Source organism: Paroedura picta, chromosome 16, assembly GCF_049243985.1.
Source record: "Paroedura picta isolate Pp20150507F chromosome 16, Ppicta_v3.0, whole genome shotgun sequence".
In the NCBI taxonomy this organism is placed as follows: Eukaryota; Metazoa; Chordata; class Lepidosauria; order Squamata; family Gekkonidae; genus Paroedura; species Paroedura picta.
The window spans coordinates 3,171,790-3,193,403 of record NC_135384.1 but is presented as its reverse complement, the minus strand read 5'-3'; the positions used below and the strand labels follow the sequence as shown (position 1 = coordinate 3,193,403).

General features: G+C 44.5%; 3 protein-coding genes across 5 annotated transcripts; all 3 read right to left on the bottom strand.

Moving 5' to 3' along the window:
- Positions 1–1,221: 1,221 nt before the first annotated feature.
- Positions 1,222–2,295, bottom strand: LOC143826532 (olfactory receptor 6M1-like). The gene has a single exon (XM_077315364.1). The coding sequence runs from the start codon at positions 2,173–2,175 to the stop codon at positions 1,222–1,224; it is 954 nt and encodes a 317-aa protein (XP_077171479.1). The 5' UTR covers positions 2,176–2,295.
- A 3,347-nt stretch (positions 2,296–5,642) lies between these two features.
- LOC143826396 (olfactory receptor 6X1-like) lies at positions 5,643–17,082 on the bottom strand. Of its 2 annotated transcripts, none has more exons than XM_077315183.1 (3): positions 16,978–17,082; positions 7,107–7,230; positions 5,643–6,799 (listed from the first exon to the last, which is right to left on the bottom strand). In XM_077315183.1, the coding sequence occupies exon 3, from the start codon at positions 6,791–6,793 to the stop codon at positions 5,846–5,848; it is 948 nt and encodes a 315-aa protein (XP_077171298.1). In that variant the 5' UTR covers positions 6,794–6,799; positions 7,107–7,230; positions 16,978–17,082; the 3' UTR covers positions 5,643–5,845. The 2 variants fall into 2 exon arrangements, with proteins under 2 accessions (XP_077171298.1, XP_077171297.1); XM_077315182.1 differs by lacking the exon at positions 16,978–17,082 and adding an exon at positions 7,441–8,165.
- Positions 8,265–17,109, bottom strand: LOC143826391 (olfactory receptor 6X1-like). Of its 2 annotated transcripts, none has more exons than XM_077315175.1 (2): positions 16,978–17,109; positions 8,265–9,824 (listed from the first exon to the last, which is right to left on the bottom strand). In XM_077315175.1, the coding sequence occupies exons 1-2, from the start codon at positions 17,049–17,051 to the stop codon at positions 8,843–8,845; spliced, it is 1,056 nt and encodes a 351-aa protein (XP_077171290.1). In that variant the 5' UTR covers positions 17,052–17,109; the 3' UTR covers positions 8,265–8,842. The 2 variants fall into 2 exon arrangements, with proteins under 2 accessions (XP_077171290.1, XP_077171292.1); XM_077315177.1 differs by lacking the exon at positions 16,978–17,109 and adding an exon at positions 13,015–13,181.
- Between the last annotated feature and the right edge of the window lie 4,505 nt (positions 17,110–21,614).

The window sequence follows — 21,614 nt, the reverse complement described above, 5'->3', positions numbered from 1 at the left end:
AAATAAATATACTAATATCTGACTGGTCACACTGATCATCTTTGAAGGCACTTCCCTTCTACCTTTCTCCTGCTTGCGCCTTGCTGACTCCAGAAGAAATGTGGAGGGAACGCCTATGAAGTGTTGCCTAACAGCCAACTGTTTTGCTTTTCCTCCACTTCAAAAAGGGGGACAAGACTGAAACTGATGCGTGAAAATTTAACAGCTGAGTGGATCTGCTGGTCAGCTGCTAGGCCTAAATGGTAAATTAGTTACGTACTCACCTTAAGAATGCTGCAAACAAAAATGTGTTAAACGTTTATCAGGTGATATGACCCTATGTGGTCATGTTGACCCACCGACCCAACTATGTTGTCATGTTGACCCACCCACCCACCCACCCCTCCCCAAAATGGCCAATGATGGGCTTGGAAGAGGTGAGGAGGGGAGGGACCCCAGGTAGGCATGAACAAAAGCTATGTTTCCCAACCATATTCAGCATGATTGCTCCTCTTCTGGGATTTCTTGAAGCCTAAAGAATGTTTCAGGAAATTCTAAATGGTAGAAAAGCTGAGAAAGGCATTCAATGGCATTCAAGTGGAAGGGAGACCAGGAGGTATTTTTCATGGAGCCAAATAAAACAGTTTTAAAAACAACCAATTTAGACCACTTTATTTACAACAATTGTTGTTCTGCATTGAATATACTCTGTTGAAAAACTTACGCTGCAATGCTTTCTGCATGGAACATTTCATAGCCCTGCCAACTGTAGATTTGCCAACTCCACTTGCCAGACTCTATTAGAAACTCAGTGACATGCTTTGTTCTCTGATGCAGTCACTAATCTGCATAACCAAGGAGCTTCTATGCATGAGCACGTGAGACAGGCAGGAGAGAAATTAATTGGTGAAAAGCCTCTTTCAGAAACAATGCTTAAAAGACGCTTAAAGCACCAAAGAGGCAGTTCACCATGCAAAGCAAAATCAGTTTTGCGGAGTAAATTCACTCTCCTGCGCAGAGATCAGTAAAACCACAATGTTTTTAATGAGTTTTCATCAGCTTTTCCATTGTGCATAAGAGGCCCTTGTCATCAAGGATATTCCTCTCCATATCCTTAACACTACAGTGGAATTACTGATAATCTTGATTTATGGGAAGGGACTATGAGAAATTACTGATCTCCAAAGTAGCCAGGGCCCAAGAATATAGAAGGCATAAAAAAAACTGGGCACACAACTGGAATCAAGAAATTTCACGCTTATGGAGAAATTCCCTTCCTAGTGCCACCTTCAAAACCTCCTTCACTTTCTCATTCCTGAGACTGTATATGAAGGGATTCAAAAGGGGGGTCACCACCGTCGTCAGGATAGCAGCAACCTTATCAAAGGTGAGGGAGTTGCTTTGATTTGGACGGACGTACATAAAGATGGAGCTTCCATACGCAATGGTGACCACCGTGATGTGAGAGGCACAGGTGGAAAAAGCCTTTTGCCTCCCTTTTCCAGAAGGGATTCTGAGGATGGTGGAGATGATGTAGGTGTAAGATACTATGGTGAGCATCAGGGAGCTGAGGACCACTAGGGAAGACATGAAGAAATCAAGGAGTTCTATGAAGCGGGTGTCCACACACGCCACCTCCAGCAACGGCGCGATGTCGCAAAAGAAGTGGTTGATGGTTGGCCGACAGTAGGGGAGTCTGAAGATCACGATCGCAGGAGAAAGGACAGACAGAAAGGCTGCCACCCAACATCCCAAAACCATCAAAAAGCAGACTCGCCCACTCATAATTACTGTGTACCTCAGTGGGTGGCATATGGCCACATAACGATCAAAAGACATAACAGCTAGAAGGATGAACTCTACGGTGCCCAGGAAGAAATATAAATAGATCTGGGCAAAGCAGCCATACAAGGAAATGATTTTCTTTTCAGCCAGGAGATTCGAGAGCATCTTGGGAGCAATCACTGTGGTGAACAGGATGTCCAGGAAAGCTAAGTTGCTGAGGAAGAAATACATCGGGGTGTGGAGGCTTTGGTTTGGCCAGATCAGCGAAAGGATGACCATGTTTCCCGTGAGGGTGAGGAGATAAGTGAGAAGCAGGGCCACAAAGAAGAGTATCTGAATGTCACGGCGTACGGGGAAAGACAGGAAGACAAATTCTTTCACCAGGGATTGGTTGGTGGCATCTAACTCCATTCGTGGTTCTGAGGAGAAAGAGAGAACTGCTGAACCATTCAAGTGTTGTGATTAGTGGTGGTCCCTGGTGAAGAGACCTCTGTTTCCCAGAACAAACAGATATGATGTACAATACCTGATACCTACCTGCATTGCCTTGAAAGTGTCTGCTTCTGTTTTGTGCCTCCTGTGTATTTCTGTTCTCACCGTTTTCTTGTTCCTGCACCAAATTGTTCCTGAAAAATGAATGCAGTGTCCCCCATTATTTGTTCACATAATGTTTTGTGCGTACATAACTATGGTGTACTTTTACATGTGCAGATTTTAATATAGTTTGCACATGGATTATAAACAATGGATAAACCCAGTGGCAGAAAGTGAAAAACCAAAATGACCGGGGGAGGGGAGGGGAAATAAGAAGCTATAAAATAAATGAAAGAGGAAACATATATTTCTGGCATGAAATTAAAAATCCCGAATTCTGATAAAAATAATTCCAACTTTGCAACAGGGAACCAAATCAGTCCTATTTGAGCAAATTAATATGAGTTATGTTTGCATGAGATTGTACAGTTAGTTTGGAGACTTTTTAAATCAAGACCTGGACTCACTTTGTACATCAAGTGTTGCACGTACTTTGTGGAGATCACAAAGTGACCTTTGATCCTCGTTCTTTCGGATGACTCCAGTCAACTTGTTCCAGATGATTCATGTTTTTGTGAACCACAACTGAACTCAAAAGGACTGATAAGCTGTGTCAGCAAAGAATTATCACCTTAATCTGGATATTATGACACAGTTTACTAATTCGCCACAATTTACTTTTGCCTTATATCTCTACAGTTATGATGGTTGTTCATTTAGTCTGAGGAAGAGTGCTTGCACTTGGAAGCTCATGCCTTGAATAAATCTTTGGTGGTCTTAAAGGTGCTTTTGGACTCTGTTTTTCTTTAGATATAGCTGTGCGCTTAAGAAGCCAAAGGCATCTGGTTTTCGTAGGTCTGAACAAGATGGTGAGCCAGCCAGAAGTTAAACAATCTGATACAAGAAAGCTAACAAGATGCCTAGGGCTTCAAAGTGTATACTTATAACTGAATCAGGTCCGACCAGAACCATAAAGAATAATATAGCTACTTATAACTGCAGAATATTTTTTTCCAATTAAGGGGTTGAAGTCCTTGCCCCCTGAGGAAAATGCTGAAGTGCCTGAAATTTCTCAGTTTTGAAAAGAGATGGCTGAGGTGGTTAGGAGTGTGGACTTCTAAATCTGGCATGCCGGATTCGATTTTGCACTCCCCCACATGCAGCCAGCTGCGTGACTTTGGGCTCGCCACAGGCCTGAGAAATCTGTTCTGAGCGAGCAGGAATCTCAGGGCTCTCTCAGCCTCACCCACCCCACAGGGTGTCTATTGTGGGGAGAGGAAAGGGAAGGCGATTGTAAACCGCTTTGAGACTCCTTCGGGTAGAGATAAGCGGCATCTAAGAACCAACTCCTCTTCTAAAGGAAGATATGACAGAGGTTTATAAAATTACGTATGGGGTGGAGAGGAGAAAGGACAAAGAGATATTTTTATTCTCCCTCTCCCTAAATAGTAGGAATTAAGGGCATAGAATTAAGCCGATGGGCAGATGAGTCAGAATAGACATAAGGAAATAATACTTTACATGGAGAGGGATTAAAATGTGGAATTCTCTGCCACAGGATGTAGCATAGATAGCTTTAAAAAGGGACTAGATAGATTTATGGAGGAGTCCTCTATCAGTGGCTAGAGAGGAATGGGAAGGCGACTGTAAGCCGCTTTGAGCCTCCTTCGGGTAGGGAAAAGCGGCATATAAGAACCAACTCTTCTTCTTCTTCTTCTTCTAGATACGCTGGTGACAAAAGGGAATTTGTGCAGGCAGAGACAGTCAAGCTTCTAAATCCTGGAATGGGGAGGGAACATCAAGGAAAGGTCTCAACCTCTAGGCCCTCACCCTCCTCCCCAGTACAATTGTGTAGTTGATGACACACCCTTGCATCGCATGTCATAGTCAGCTTCTTTGTCTTTGTGCTACCAATGGGAGCCTCTTTCCCATTTGACATTTGTTTAGGAACAAGTAGCTCACCTTATTGATGTGACCAGAGGCTGATACCTACCAAAGCCAGTAGATCAGTATCTTGTGTCCTCGGAAGTCACAGTTCTAACTGGATGATAGTTGTCCTGACTACCAATGAGTAGAAACTTCTTTGAGCCCCCCCCCTTCTTATGGTGAGGCAAAAGGGAACTTGCTAAGACCTTCTGGAAACCATGGAGGAGAACATCCACCACATTTCTGGTGCTAAATGTTGTTTTGGGTTGGAGTAGCTTCCACTACAGCAGCAACAGAAGGAGCGGGAATAGTATTTTATCTCCTTAACGACAGTTCTGCCGCTGCTTGTGAATCAGGAGAAAATTATCTATGCTGAGTAAGTCAAAAGATCCAGAATTTCAAACTATCTGTAAACAAGAAATCTAAGGCTGCAGGCAGGCGTTTCTTGGCATACAAAGGAGTTATCTCCTCAGCAGGAACAATCACATCTAGAGTCTGATAGTTTTACTCTGCTATTTTCTCCTGTTCTCCTTTTTTTCTTTCTTGCCACTCCCCCTTATCTCATTGACCTACCGAGATCCATTCTCAATGGTTTGGGAATAGGTTGAAACTCAGCAGTTGCTTCCTGTTTTTTTTTTTTCTTCTCATCTCTTCTTTTCTCCATGGGATCTTATTAAAAGCTTCCACAGTCCTCATGAGGCCAATTTGCCAAGAACTTAGATCCCAAATTTGTTCAATAGTGTGATACAATGGACATTTATACTATTTGATATGGACTTCTAAATCACAAGTTCTGGATGTTCCTGTGGCTTGCAAGCTATTGACACACAATCAGGAAAACACACATACAACATTTCTTACTTTTTTGTTACCTGTCGTAAAAACACAAGAGAAACCATCTTGGATCAGGCCAATGGCCCATCTTTGCATCACACAGTGGCCAAAACACAGATGCCATCAGGAGGTTCACCAGTAGGTCCAGAACTCCACTGATGAAGATCTTAACTGGTGGAAAGGGACCTACTTCTGAAGCTGGGGGGATGCTTACTAGCTAGAAACCAATATTCCCACCAAGTAACTTCAACCACTGCCATGTGAGAGCCATTCATGAAATAATATCACCACATTATTGTGGTAATTTAGGCACCAAGCCATAACATCAAGGGACACAATTGAATTTTGCTCAGCCCAGAAGGATTGTTGTGATCCAGCCTAAATCAATGCCCATAGGTAATACACATTATAAAAAGTAACAACCTGTGAACCATCTATGAACGGAATTCTAAACTTTTATGTCAAAACCTTTTTATTAAGAAGTTAAAACAAAATAAATTATTTTTTATTTAATTTAATTATTTATATTCATTTTCATTAACCGCCCCTCCCGGATCGACCAGCTTGTGGCGGTTCAAACTCAGTATAAACACCAGCAAAATACAATAAAATTACAATAAGACACTAGCAGTGAGATCCCCTCACCTGGTCAGACACCCTGGTCTGACCAGAAGCATCATGGGAATTGGATTGGCCGAATCCCATTTCTAAATTCTGTATATTTCAAGGCAGAAAAAAAATCTATTAGACCCAACCCGATGGACATGGTAGATCACCATGCATTATTTTACCATTTATTGTCCTCAAAGATTTTATTCTTGATGAGACCCTTTTTCAGGGCGTCTTTCACTTCCTTGTTTCTGAGTGTATATATGAAAGGGTTCAACAGCGGGGTGACCAGTGTGTTCAGGAGAGATACCACTTTGTTCATATTCAAAGAGGAATGACCCGTTGGCCTGACGTATATAAAGATGATTGCCCCGTACAACATGACAACCACCACCAAGTGAGCAACGCAAGTGGAGAAGGCTTTCCGTCTCCCAGATGCTGACGGGATTCTCATCACCGTCGAGATGATGAAGATGTAGGAAACCACTGTCAAAAGAGAATTGCTGAAGACCACAACAGCCGCAACAATGAAGACCATCCACTCAATGGGGCGAGTGTTGGTGCAGGCCAGCTTCAGCAAGGGCCCAACATCACAGTAGAAGTGATTGATGATATTCGGTCCGCAGAAAGGCAGCCGGAACACAAAAACAGTCTGCACCAAGACGGTCATCAGCCCCCCAAACCACGAGCCACATGCCAGCTGAATGCACACTCTAGTGCTCATGATGGCATGGTAATGGAGAGGGTGGCATATAGCCATGTACCGGTCGTACGCCATGACGGTGAGGAGGAAGAACTCTGTGGCTCCCAAGAAAAAGTGGGAGAATGCTTGAGCTTTGCAACCAGGAAGGCTGATCGATTTCTTGGCTGCCAGTAGATTAGCCAAAAGTTTGGGGATTGTCGAAGATACGTAGATGATCCCCAAGAAAGAGAGGTTGCCAAGAAAGAAGTACATCGGTTTGTGGAGAGTGGAATCGTAAGCCACGGCGGCAACAATGATGATGTTTCCAGTGACAGTTAGGACGTAGATCACCAAGACACCCACGAAGAGTAGAACTCGCACCTTTTGAATGCTGGGGAAACCCAGCAGAATAAATTCAGCCACGACTGTATGGTTCTCCTCCATCCTTACCTACGGCAAACATGAAAGTTGTCATGTTGAGTGAGTGAGATGTTCTGTCAAGTTTAGGGATCCCCAGCTTGTTTGAGCCCATGAACACCTTGGAAATTCTTACATGGTTGATGGGCACAACCACAAAATGGCTAGCATGGCAAATACAGAGGGAGCCTAAGTGCAGGCGGGGTGGTGGTGAGAGAGAATACAACCTACAAGCAACAAAGTAGTGGCAGTGGCCACCAAATGAAAGTTATTTTCATCTAGGTAGCCAATCTGATCTCCAATAAACAGTCAGATAGTGCTAGAAAGAAATGCCACCCACCTTCTAAAAACACTTGGTGGGAACCAGGAAAGGTGTCAATGGGTGTCATGGAGCTCACAGGGACCACATTGGGACTCCAGGTCTAGTTTGTCATTCCATCTGCTGACATCTGTCTCCAAGGAAGCTTTTGGTCAGAAGGAGGAAATATCAGAAAAATAATGCTTTATCCTTCCTGTTAATTTAGACCAATGTGCAAAATTTTTAAAAACAAAATTCTAGATGGCAGATTTCAGGTTTGATATTATTAGTGTGAAAAAATGGTGTACTACCCCTAATTTTGCAGTACGAACACTTGACAATTTATGAGAAAAATTAATGCAAGATCAATACTCACATTCTTATGTGTCAATTGTATCCTGGAGTAGGCATCTTCTGTATTTTCTTTGATATTATTTTTCACATGACACCAAAGATTATTTACTAGCACTAAAAGAAGGGAGGGGGGTTAAATCCTTTCTAGAATGTATCAGTAGAAGACAATGACGGACATGGAGATCAGCCAAAGCCAATAAAAAGCACCCATCTCTCCTTCTTCCTAAATTTTACTAAGTCATTTTGATTTCTTTATGTTGCTTTAACAGCTTTGGGACTCCGTTGGTAGCAACATATAATGAAGCTTTAGGCATTTCTATGGGCCCTGGAGGACACTTTTTCACCCTCTTAAATAGTAAGCAACAGCATTTTTTTAAAGACATCCCACCAGGGAGATTAAATCACTGGAGGGCAGGAATGGCAAACACTTCTTAAAAAGTAAGATGTGCTTTACTACAAAAATAGATGGCACACGAGTCCTTCTTTCTATTCCCTGAGGGGGAAATATCATGGGTCAAAAATGAGCCAAGCAACACAGAATTCTCCAAAACTCATGTTGGACTATGAGGATGGAAACAACAGATGAGGATCTTATTTTGGGTACCTGTTGTGGGAATTGGGGGCAGCACTGAGGAAAGTAACTACAGACCCCTCCCCAATACTCCTTATTCTGTGCATCTGCAGAAGGAAATCCTGATATGTTGTAGAGCAGGGGTAGTCAAACTGAGGCCCTCCAGATGTCCATGGACTACAATTCCCAGAAGCCCCTGCCAGCGAATGCTGGCAGGGGCTTCTGGGAATTGTAGTTCATGGACATCTGGAGGGCCGCAGTTTGACTACCCCTGTTGTAGAGCCTCCTCCTTTTCATATAATTCTTTGATGCAATGTGAAATATTTTTGTATCTAGTGCTGGCTAATAAATAAAATAAATAATCTGTGTAATCCTATTATGCAAGGTGTTTCCCCATGCTCTCACTGTGTATGTCCATTGGATTTTCTTTGTCATTAAGCTTGGTAAGAGTCATACCAAGTTTGACTTTTGACAGGGAAGTGTATATTCTGAGGGGAAATAATCAACAATGAGGTCATAAAAATAGATCCTCTTTGGTATCTAAGCATTTCCATGGGAGTCCATAGCTAAAAATTACAACGGGAAGGTGTATTCTCATCATGGTCTTGCCCAACGGCTCCACCAAGTGATTGACTTCAGCTTGGGCCTTGGCGGTTGTAGTTTCAAACTCGACTGACTCCCAGAATCAGAAGAATCCCATGATAATACTGTTTTGAGAGCAACATAGATCATGAGAATCGGTCAACACAAGGGATCACAACATAATCCTCGAGTCTCCCACAGCGTATGAAATAACTTTAGCTCTTTCTGATGTTAAGGGTTTCCATGTTGCTTCACGCCTGCTAAGTGCCACTCAGTGAAATAAATGTTTCACATTCGCTGCTTTTTTCAAGGCTTCTTTGACATCTTTGTTCCTCAACGTGTAGATAAAAGGATTGAGGAGAGGAGTTATGACGGTGTTCAACACGGCAACCACCTTGTTGACCTCAAGGGAGGAGTTGGCCTTGGGCTTCACGTACATAAACATCACTGTTCCATATTGTATAGATACGACCGTCAGGTGGGCAGCACAAGTTGAGAAAGCCTTCTGTCGTCCTGAAGAGGAAGGGATGTGCAGGATGGTAGATATGATGAAGACGTATGAGATGGCGGTGAAGAAGAAGCATGTGAAGAGAAGCAGGGCAGATCCCACCAACACAATCTGTTCCAGGAGGTGTGTGTCAGCGCAAGCCAAGCTCAGGATTGGGGTCACATCACAGTAGAAGTGGTTGATCAGATTGGGACCACAGAATGGGAGTTGGCAGAGCAGGATGGTCTGAACAATGACCGTGAAGAACCCTCCCAGCCATGATCCAATCGCTAACTGGAAGCAGAGGCTACGGCTCATGATGACACTGTAATGCAGAGGCTTGCAGATGGCCATGTAGCGATCCAAGGACATAGCCGCGAGCAGGCAGAATTCAGTGGCTCCCAGTAAGAAGTGGGAAAAGGCCTGGGCAATGCAACAGTAGAAACAGATGGACCTCCTCTTGGCCAGAAAGTTCGCTAATATCTTGGGAGACAAGGTGGTCACGTACCAGATCTCCAGGAAGGAGAAGTTCCCCAGGAAGAAGTACATGGGGTTATGGAGACGGGGATCATGGACAATGATGAAAACAATAAGCATGTTGCCAATGACAGTGAGGATGTACATAAACAGAACAGGGGCAAACAGATATTTCTGTGACTGTGGAGAGCCCGGAAACCCTTGAAGGATAAACTCAGTGATGACAGACTGATTTGTCCTCAGCATTTCATGGAGGGGACGTGCACCTGTCTCTCTCTTCTTTACCTGCCTGGAAGAAGAAAAACATGAATATATACGTACTGCCTTTTATCAAGAGGTTCACTGAACGATCAGGTAGTGATGACTTGCTACCTGAAATCCAGAATACGAAGACATTTATTGGCATGCAAAAAATAAGATGGTTATAACACCTTACACAGAAGGGAAACACTGAGATTGTTTTCAGAAAGGAAACATACCATCAGTTGAGTTTTGGTTCAAGGAACCGAAACAAGAATCGCAGTATGGTTGTGAAAGTCTTATCTTTGCTAGAAAACCACAAAACCACAAATTACCTGCTGGGTTTCCAGTAAAGTAAAAGCTTCTGCTTCTGGTTTCAAAACCTTGTGCTGATTAAGTTAATTTTTAACAGGTCATTAATTTATATTGGTTTCCTTTGTGCATAGAGGTTACTTTGGGGTTGTTGTTGTTGCTGTTGTTAGTTGCGAAGTTGTGTCCGACCCATCATGACCCCATGGACAATGATCCTCCTACTTTGGGGTACCTTCTGTATTTTAACCTCCAGGCAGGGCCTAGAGATCTGAGATTACAGCTGACCTACACAAGTCAATACCTCTGGAGAAAATGTTTGCTGTAGAAGTTAGACCCCACTAAGGTCTCTTCCCTCCCCAAATTCTGCGTTCCCCAGGCTCCATTCCTTAACCCCCAGAAATTTCCCAGCCTAGAGTTGGCAAGCCTATCAGTGGCCTATCTTAGCCTCTATGCTTTCATGGCTAGACCTCCATCTTACAACATTGCCCGTGCTATCAGACTGTGGCAATGCACTGCTGAAATTTGGTGGAGGAACTGAGGGTAAAGGCTACTTACAGAAGGTGAATGAGAGAAGGAGGAATGGTCGAGTTGACAGCTTCTGCAATAATCCAGCTGCTCCATCAATGCAGCCCATGGATCCATGGTCAGGAGAGTGTCGTCGAATCAAAACAATCATATTTTACTATAAAGGGTTTGAAACTCAAGAAATCGGAGGGCTTAACTGCAAGTTGGAGCCAAGGAAAGAAATGCTTGTTACAGATATTGCCTTTATCATTTATCTCTACCGATGGTCAGTATTCGCAAGGAAAGCTGCCTGGAGAATGTTCCTTGAATAGATGTGCTATATTTTGAAGGACACATTTGTAATAAAATAGTTTTGAAGACCCAAGTAATAATATACCACTGGGGCTTCATTACGAAGGCAGGCTCCTCCCTAGAGCTCTCAATAGCGGTCTGACACATTTCTGGAGATCTGAAGGGTGCAGTTTGGGGACCAGAAGGAGAGCAATAGGGCATAATGCCATAGATTTCACTTTCCAAAGCAACCATTTTCTCCAGGGGAATTGATCTCTATTGCCTGGAGATCAGTACTAATCACAAGCTATCTCAAAGTCTCATTTGGAGGTTAGCAAGCTTAGCTTCTGAAAGATACTATGCTGCCTTCCCTTTGTTCTCAGGGAAGGCAAGTCCCAAAAAGATCAAGGACATGCTACATCTATTATATTTTCAACCACTAGAGGGGACAGAGCCTAAGAAATGTGGGAAAGCCAAGTCGAAGGCTCCCAATTCATTGCGTTGTGCTGCTTTGATGGGGCCACTGAGCCGTGGATGTGAGGCGGCTTGGAGGTTCGTGTATCGTACAAAAATGACCCAGTGTGCCCAAAGAAGATTAAAAGGCTCATCTCTCAACAACCTTAGCAGTCCCTGATTCTTGGGCCATTTGCGTTCTGCAGAGTCTCACAGTGGAAGCCATTATGTATCCTCCCAGGAACAAGATATGGACCTAGGAAGATGAGATTGCATTTATGTAGCTTTAAGTTTTGGGGCAGTGCAGAGGTTCTTGATTGGAATACCTAAGGTGGGCAAAATGTCTTCAAATGGCATAGTTGGTTGGTCCACTTACTCAATGATTGCTGGCAGGACTGGTTCTTCAAGAAAGGAGTCCTTCCTACTCTTGTCACATCAAAGCCTTTAACTTAAAGCCAGCAATGAGACCCTCAGTGGGCACAGTGAGATATGGAACTTCTCTTGCTAACCATGAACCGACCAGCCTTTCTTAACTTTCTTAACTTTTTTACAATTGAGAAACCGCTGAGAACATTCTTCAGGTTTCAAGAAACCCCCAAAGTGGTGCCATCATGCAGAATATGGTTGGGAAGCAGAGCTGTGGACATGCCCACCTGTGGCTCCTCCCTTTCCCACCCCCTCCAGGCCCATCATTGGTCATTTTGGGATGGGGTGGGTGGGTCAACATGACCATATATGATCATATTATCAGATAAACGTTTAACAGATAGATAAAAATAATTAATTCCCAACCCATTCAGGAAACCCTTCCAGGGTCATGAAGAAACCCCAGGGTTTCACGAAACCCTGGTTGATAAAGCCTGGTCTAGACCATGTAACGAATCTTATTATAGCTACTCCAATGCAAATGACCCTTCCTTTGACAGCTCATATAAGAAAGACCACCTAGTAAACATCTCCTGAAGACTCCCTGTATGATTTTTTCTTCTGATAAGGAGCTCTCATCGTGTGTACATCATGCAGGCTTTTACAGTACTCTGCGTACTGGGGAGCATCTTCCTTGGTGAGTATACCAAGTGAGGAATGATGGAACATGCATGATGTATTTGTCATAGGAAAAAGAAAGAGAGGTGAGAAGATTTTTGGGCATTCATTGAAGATGCCCTCAACTTTCTGTACTCTTGGGCTGCATGAAAAGTGTGGACCACAGAAGATTTGATGATGTGTATATATATATCTCTCAGTGGCTGTCTCTGTTCCAAATATCTGTAAACAGAGATGCGATCCACTGGAACAAAGGATTCCAGGACAGCTAGCCATAGTGGTGATCACTTTATGTGTTCTGTAGACTATGGTTCCCCTTGGCCTCACGACCTGAATCTAAAATCAGACGAAGAATGGATAAAGCAACTTGTACCCAACTTGCTCTATTTTTTTTCTGTAGCTGCCTCACCTCCAACTCCCAAGCCATTCTAAACCTTTCATTCCTTCCTTATTTGCTCCCTCTCCCCCCAATCATTCCTTGCATTTAACAAAAAATTAAAGTTCAGACCAAACTTGTGAGATTTGTGTCATGACTGGAGAAGCGTTTAATACTGAGAAGAAGAAGTTGGCAGGATGGACACAAGGATCTCCAAGCTTTTTCCAACCATTTCGAAGCCGTGAGCATTCTCACCTACTTGACATGATAGCTTTACAGATGTACTGAAGGATTCACTGTTCTTCATTGATACATGGACTGAAGAGGCAAGGAAAGTAGGTACAATCATTAATGGTTCTCCCTTGTTCTCTTTTCAGCTGCTGAATCTGAGGCCACTGTCACCCAACCTTCTTCAGAAATTAGACAACCAGGGGAGACTGTGACTCTGTCTTGCAAATGTTCCACCTCGTCTTGTACTCGGTCCTGGGTAGAATGGGTTCAGAAAATCAGTGACCAGGGACTTCAGTGGGTTGGAGAGATCAACCCAGACGGTACGGTTCAAAATATACGAAGGATTTGGCAAGGAAAATTTGCTGTCTCCAGGGATAACTCCATTTACACCACTTACTTAGAGATAAAGAACCTGGGAGCTGCAGACAACGGCATCTATTACTGCAGCTTCCACAGTGAGATAAAGCCATACCCAAACATCTATGATTGTAAATGTGTTGCTGGGTGAGGGACCATTATTCATGGCAAACCTCACAAAGGTCTGGAGAAGAGTCCACGTTTTCCAAAAAGAGCATCTTCAAAAATACTCCAACGTAGTTAAGAGCACTGGGGTTTTGGCTTCATAAATAGGGAGAGATATGCAGAGAGGTTTCCTCTGGTCCCTAATGTTTTGGATTCATTTGCTGGTGGGGTAGACATCTCCCCCTTCTCCTCATTTACGGTGTACAATGTAGGTTTCAACAGCTTTTGAAAAGCATAAAGGAGATAGCTATTAAAATGATGTCCACTAGTGGCAGTGAACAAATGAATGTTTATACCACCTGTTTGGCTTGTGGAATTCCACGCAGAGCACTGAACTTTGGTGACATATATAAAAAATTAAGTGAATGCAAATAAATGAAAGCCAACCACTCCTAAACGTGATGGAAGAGAAGAAGATGAGCTGAGTTTTTAATACCTCACTTTTCACTACATGAAGGAGACCCCTCAGTGGCTTACAAACACCTTTCCTTTCCCTAAAACAGACCCCCTATGAGGTAGAAGGGGCTGAGAGAGCCCTGAGAGAACTGCTCTGAGAGAACAGCTCTGTGACTAGCCCAAGGTCCCTCTGCTGGCTACAGGTGGAGGAGTGGGGAATGAAACCCAATTCCCCTTATTAGAATCCACCACTCTTTATAACTACTACGCTACACCAGTACATGGTCAAGTAAGGTTGACCTGAAATCATGAATCATTCTTAATATTGATTGTTGTCACTGAGTGGCAGAGAATAAAAAATTCTTAAAGCATCCAACTGCAACCAGGCAAAACTAATGACCCCAAATCTCACTGCCCAATGCTGCTGAACTGTTATATTAATGCTTTTCTGGCTAAAACAGCCACAACTACCCTGAAGTCACCACACAGAGTTTCAGAGTTTATTGTATTGAGCCTGGAAAGCTGCTAGCTTATATAGAGGGAAATATGCAAATAGTGGGCTTGTCCCTCCGCCAAAATCACCTCCTCTTGCCTTGATCTCCCGCTGATATTGCAGTGGATCTCTTACAGCTCTGTCCCCTAAGAGGAACCTAGCAGATTCCACTGCACCTTTTCCATCCACTCATCCTACAGAAATGATTCTCTGGGTCCATTTCATTGTTGCCCTCTTTGTTTTCAAAGGTATTCCTTGATTCTGACTGTGAATCAATGAGTGGCGTTTTTAGGAGCCTCTGTGGTTGGATTTTTAACATCTCTCTCTCTCTTTCTCTTTGTAGGTGTCCAGTCTGATGTGACACTGGTGGAATCTGGCGGGGGGGTGAAAAGGCCCGGAGACTCCCTCCAACTCACTTGTACAACATCTGGGTTCAACATAGACAGCTACTGGGTGCACTGGGTCCGGCAGGCCCCTGGGAAGGGGCTGGAGTGGCTCGCACAGATCAATCAGGGCACAACATATTATGCAACTGCTATTCGAGGCCGATTCACCATCTCCAAGGATAGCTCCAAGCAGCAGGTTTATCTGCGCATGACCAGCCTGAAAGTGGAGGACACGGCCATGTATTACTGTACAAGAGAAACACAGTGAGAAGAAGAGGACCAAGCCTTGCACAAAAACCCACAGCATGGCCACAAGAGGAAGATAGATTCACTGCTGGCTTCCCACTGAAGAAAAAAAACAGTTTGGAGGGTGGTGGTGATGGGGGGGAAGACTACTTCTGTGGCATGGCAGACTGCCAGCTGACATCCCTTATATAACGTAGAAGAAGAAGAAGAAGAGCTGGTTCTTATATTCCACTTTTCTCTACCCAAAGGAGGCTCAAAGCGGCTTACAGTCGCCTTCCCTTTCCTCTCCCCACAATAGACACCCTATGAGGGAGGGGAGGCAGAGAGAGCCCTGATATCACTGCCAGATTAGAAGTCCGCACTCCTAACCACTACACCAAACCGGCTCTCAGGGATCCTGCCTTCCTTCTTTTTCTTTAAGCAGAGCTCTGGCTTGCAAACTGCATCGGGCTTACCCTTGGGAGCTGACATAAAGCATTTCAAATACTACAAGCTACCTCTCTCCAATCGAATGCTTCTTAAGCATTTTGAGGTATTTAATTAGCATTTCCTTACCTAAAAGGTAAAGGTAAAAGTATCCCCTGTGCAAGCACCAGGTCATGTCTGACCCTTGGGGTGACACTCTCTAGCGTTTTCATGGCAGACTCAATACGGGGTGGTTTGCCAGTGCCTTCCCCAGTCATTACCGTTTACCCCCCAGTAAGCAAGCTGGGTACTCATTTCACCGACCTCGGAAGGCTGAGTCAACCTTGAGCCGGCTGCTGGGATCAACTCCCAACCTCATGGGCAGACAGCTTCAGACAGCATGTCACTGCCTTACCACTCTGCGCCACAAGAGGCTCGTGGACTGCCATTGGGCTGAGTGAGATTGTGCGTTTATAAGGCTACTGCAGGATCCATATGCAAATTCAGGATGTGTGTTTCCCCTTCTAAAGATCTTTAAAGCTAATGTTCCCCCAGTGGGACGCCATTGCCCTTCCCTATCAGTCAACGGAAGCCATGATGTCTCTTTGGCTGTGCTTCCTCTTCTGGGCAGTCACCTTAACAGGTAAGATGGATTTTCAGTGAAGAAAGAAAGGAGTCATAGGAACAAACCATCTGCACTGTATGTTGAAGTGAAATAGGGGTAGTGCAACTCATTTTTTCTCTTTTTTCAATTTCACAGGTGTACAATCTCAAATCAGGTTTGACCAGTCCACTCCTGAAGTTAAAAGGATAGGGGACTCAGTCAGACTGACCTGTAAAGCATCTGGATATACATTTACCAGCTACGCAATGGTCTGGACTCGACAGGCACCAGGGAAAGGACTGGAGTGGGTTGGTCGGATTAGGACAGACAACTTTGAGACAGCCTATGCTAAGGCGCTTGAAGGTCGAGTCATCATCACTGTGGACACCTCTATCAGCACCACATATCTCCAGCTCTCCAGCTTAAAAGCGGAAGACACGGCTGTGTATTACTGCGCAAGACGCACAGTGAAGGGCAGCTGGTCTGAGCTCATGAAAAAAGCCTCCCACTGTGGAATTTCAGAAAAGATTGCGGCACTCGTGTTCCCCCAAATCAGCAGCGGACAAAACTGAACTTTGAGGGGAAGCCACAAGTATGAGAAAGGGAAATCTAGCTTTACCACAGGAACCAGAAGTCTGGAGCTCCTCTCTCAATGAAAACAACGTCAGTGAATGGGAAACAAAGCAGCTGGTGTGGTTGGCTTCTGCTCTGTTTTATACTCACAACCACCCTGTGGGTTAGGTCTGGCTGCAAGCACATGGATCGAGGCCAAGTGTGCACACAAAACAGACTCTTATAAAAACACGTGTAAAGCATATTACAACAATAAAAGAACAACCATTTATTAATAAGCCTAGAAGCAAACAGGTTCAGAAAATAAGAACTGCTAGCTTAAGTATCTAATACAATAGCAAGCTGCATTAGATGACACAATCTTACCTCCCAGAAGTCCCAGGCCCTTTGCCTCGGTGTTCTCTGCAAGCAAGCAGATCATAGTTGTGGTCTTGTCCCATTAAAATCTGAGTGAGCTAGTTTGATCCACCATCCTAGGCCAAATAGAGTTTTTGGCCCACCTGGGTCAGGTGACAATAATAATCCAGAGTACCTTCTGGCTAGAATCCTCTAGAAGATGATCTCACCTTGACTCCTCCCCCTCCCATCATGGCTCCCACTCAGCCAATCAGCTCCTTCTACACTGTAGCCCTCCCATCATGGTTCCCACTTAGAGCCAATCAGCTCCTTCCACACTTCGGCCTTGAAGAGGATAAGAGGCCAGTAGGGTGCAAAGACCAATTAGGAACACCTGCAAGAGGGAACTATTTAGTACCCAATTAGGAACACCTGCAAAAGGGAACTATTTAGTGCCTATACCTATTAACCCTTGAGGAGAATGGTTGGGGTAGTTGTGGCTGGATCAAGGAGGCTTGCTGGCTTGAGAAATACATGGAAATTTTGGGGGGTGGATGCTGTCCATTTGTTTCTTGCTGCCATTTTATTTATTCCACCAGCCGTCTCATTCACTGAACACCTCAAATGAGCCTCCAAGACTTTCCTTCTTCTTACTTTCTCTCCTTGACTGTTTTTCTGTTCATTCTTCCACTGAAAGAATGGGCTTAAAACTACAGGGGGATTGTTTTTCCTGAAGACCATTTCAGGTGGGTAGTCAACACCATGTTGGATTTCAGGAGAAGACTAAAGATTTAAGTGCAGTCATACCTTAAAGACCAGCAAATGGTATTAACTCTAGCCTGTTTCTGGTGCTGACAAGGAGAGCTTTGACTCTTGAAAGCTCATGCCCCTCAAAACCTTGTTGCTCTTCAAGGACATTAAGGTGACCAGATTCTCCCACTTTAAGAGGGACATCTAGGGGCACCTGGCAAATTGTACTTATGTTGAAATTGAAATACATATGTTACTATTTTTGTGTTCTATGAACATTTTTGTTGTTCCATATAGACCAAATTTTAATCAAGACCCCCCCCCCCCCCGGTCAATGGTGTCCTGCTTTACCAATGTTAAAATCTGGTCACCTTTTTCATGAATCTTTTCATGAAGAAGAGCTTGAGTCTTAAATGCTTGGGGAGATGCAAATCAACATAACATTGAATTCCATATATCTGTTTTCTTCTTTCATTTGGCAGATCATTCTTCAAGTTCCTGGGCTCAAAAAGAAACCTGTTTACGATTTCTCCCAAACCCCATGCGTGATGGCACTTTGGCCCTGCTGGATTGTCCTTTTGGCTGTTTGGGAAGGTATTTCCCCCCCCCCGTTTAATGCCAACAGAGAAATAGTCCTCTTGCCTGTAATATGATTGTCATGAGATATGACCCTTCTTTAAGTATGGTATAAAAGTAAAGTTGACTTAACATAGTCATTGAATCTCCCATTTTGTTTCCCAGGGATCCACATGGAAGCGGTTCTGATCCAAGGGGGTTCAGAGATGAAGAGGCTGGGTGAATTTGTTGTGGATTTGTTGTGATGGACCGCTGGATGGCTCAGGTGAGACAAAATACAGGAAAGGGCCTGGAATGGCTAGTTTGGTACAGGAGATCATCTGAAAGCAACTACTATACCCCGATCATCCACGGACGATTCACAGTCTCCAAGGGGAGCTCCAATTTCGACTTGCAAATGAATGGCCTGAAAGTGGAGGACACAGCTGTGTATTTCTGTGCAAAACAAGATATACAGTGAGGGGAAACCCATCAATGGTCACGCAAATATTTTTTCAAAAGAACTAATGGTGAAGGGCATTTTCTGATGGTGGAGCCAAGGGCCACACTAAACTAAGAACTAGATGTTACTGTGTAAGCGTCAGGAGAGCATTGATGTTCGAGGAAGCCAAGAAATCCTCATACTGTTTAGTCTGAGGTTCTGGTGGCTTCTTATATTGGCATGAACCTCCCTGCATCATGCAAATGACTTTCTGAGAAGGCCTCCTTTTAAGGGAAGTTCCAGAACCCCCCTTTGGAGTCCTTGGTAGACTTCAGCCCCCTTTCAGGTCTTGATATCACAATCTGTCATGATGCAGCTCGGGCTATTGTTATGTCTTCTGGTTGCCTTCCCTGCTGGTAAGACAGGTGCCCATTTGTTCCTGATGCACAGGGCACTGGGAATTCGGTTGTGGGCTTTCCCCCAGATGGGCAGTTGCTTATGAATTCATGACTTTCTCCATCTCTGCAGGCGTTTCTTCACAGACCCTCCTCGAGACCGGGGGTGGCATCAAGAGACCAGGAGAGTCTCTGCGGCTGACCTGCACCGTGTCCGGGTTTTCTCTGTCAAGCTACAATCTGAACTGGGTTCGTCAGCCCCCAGGAAAAGGGCTGGAGTGGGTTGGACAGATTGCATATGAAGGCAGCCTTTACTATAACAGCGCTCTCCGAAGCCGGATCACGATCACCAAAGACAACTCCAAGGGCCAGGCGTTCCTCCAGATGAACGGCCTGAAGCCCGAAGACACTGGCACCTATTACTGTGCGAGAGGCACAGTGTGGGAAAACCTCTCCACAGCCATGCAAAAACCGCCCTTCCACAAAGCCCAGGCAACACTTGGCATTGTGTTTGTGGGCAGCTGTGCACAGTAGGCCCCTCGCTCTGCCTCTAATTTCCTCTTGTCCATGACTCACACATTATTCACACTACAGCATGATTTCCGGCAGGAAATCCTACAACAGCAATAACAGATTCTTGCACTTCCTTATTTACATTTGTTCTTATTTGAGGGCCAGCTGGGTGTCGTGGTTAGGAATGCCAGCTTCTAATCTGGAGAGCCAGGTTTGATTCCCCACTCCTCCTCCACAGGCAGGGCTAGTCACAGCCCTGTTCGTGCTGCCCTCAAATTGCCGCAGAAGTTCGGGTAAACATATGCTGGGAATGATGCTCATGTTCCACCACAGTGGAGAGGGGTCCCTAATTTTTTCTCTCTCCAGGTAGTAAGTGACAAGGAAATTCCTTTTGAACAGAGAAAAACATTTTCCACCTCCACCTGCCACCAAGAGGCACCTTCATCTCCATCCTTCTGAAAGGGAATGAGGCCTCCTCTGAGCCATTCAAAGGCAGACTGTGCACCACAATCTTTTGACTGTGCCAGTTCAGGAAAAAAGATTTCCTGTTGGTGGTGCTCGTGTCCCACAGTACTTGCATCCCGGCAAAATACACAGCTGAAACAAACTGTACCAGGGAAAGTAGAGTCAGAAGTCTATTTTTATCCCTGGCAGCTGGTCGCTAGGAGCTCCTCGCTGCTTGGCCAGGCCTTAGAAATGTGCCTGCAGTGAGTGATATTGGGGAGGGGGGATGCTGTCCCTGACATTCTTGTTGCCATGATAGGAAGGACATACCCACCCCACACACCTAACTTGGGTTCCCCACCTTCAGTTGGTGTCTAGTGAGCTCTGTTCTCCAACTGCCAGAGATCAGGTCACCAGAGGAAACTGGCCACAAGTTGGACTTTGTGTTTGAGGAGAAATTATTATCATTATCATTATCATTATCATTATCATTATCATTATCATTATCATTATCATTATCATTATCATTATCATTATCATTATCATTATCATTATCAATAATAATAATAATAATAATAATAATTAATAATAATAAATACATCATGCCACAAACTCTGCCCTTCTCGGGATCCACCCTCAAATTCTGCAAGCATCTTGACAGGATGAATTAACCTGCCAGCTTCCATTGCATGTTAGATGGGACAGATGTGATGGAGAACAGACCTGAGATTGCTGTCCCCGATGGCAGCCAGCCGCATGTTCCCCCTAACATCTGGGCTTTGACTTTCCCTTGGTCTCTTTTAAAGGGAGCTCCTTTGACGTCATGCGAATGATTTCCTGAGGCCACTGTCTTTAAAGCAAAGTTCCAGGCATTAAAAAAAGAAAAGAAATCCAAGGTTGTTGAGTAAATGCTGTTCACACTCAGCTCTATGAAAATGAGGCTCTTGACCACTTTCCTCTTGATCTTCCCTGCCGGTAAGAAAAGTTCCCATTTCCCCTTAGAAAATGGGGTTTGAGAATTTTGGGGCCTCTGGATCCTTTTCGCACTCTCTTTCTGATTTTGAATGTTTTCCTTTGTAGGTGTTTTATCTCAGATTCTGGCGGAGACCGGGGGCGGGGTGAAACGGCCAGGGGAGGCTCTCCGGCTGACCTGCACAGTGTCCGGATTCTCTCTGAGCAGCTATAATCTGCACTGGATCCATCACCCAGCAGGGAAGAGGCTGGAATGGGCTGGAATCATCTGGACAAATGGAGTCACTGCTTATAACCCCTCTCTCCAAAGTCGACTGAGCATCTCCAGAGACAACTCCAAAGGCCAAATTTCCCTGCAGTTGAATAACCTGAAGCCTGAAGACTCCAGCGTCTATTACTGTGTAAGGGAGAGGGACACACAAAGACAAGCCCTTTTGGAGGCAGCACAAAAACGGCCCTCCCAGAAATCTGAGCAACGGTTGTGCGCCAGAGCAGAAAAGAGAACTGCCATTCGTGCTCTTCATTTCCCCAGACGCTAATGCATGAAACCATTGGTTGGTTTTCTGCAGCATCACTTGGTGGTCTGTGTGGCTTGA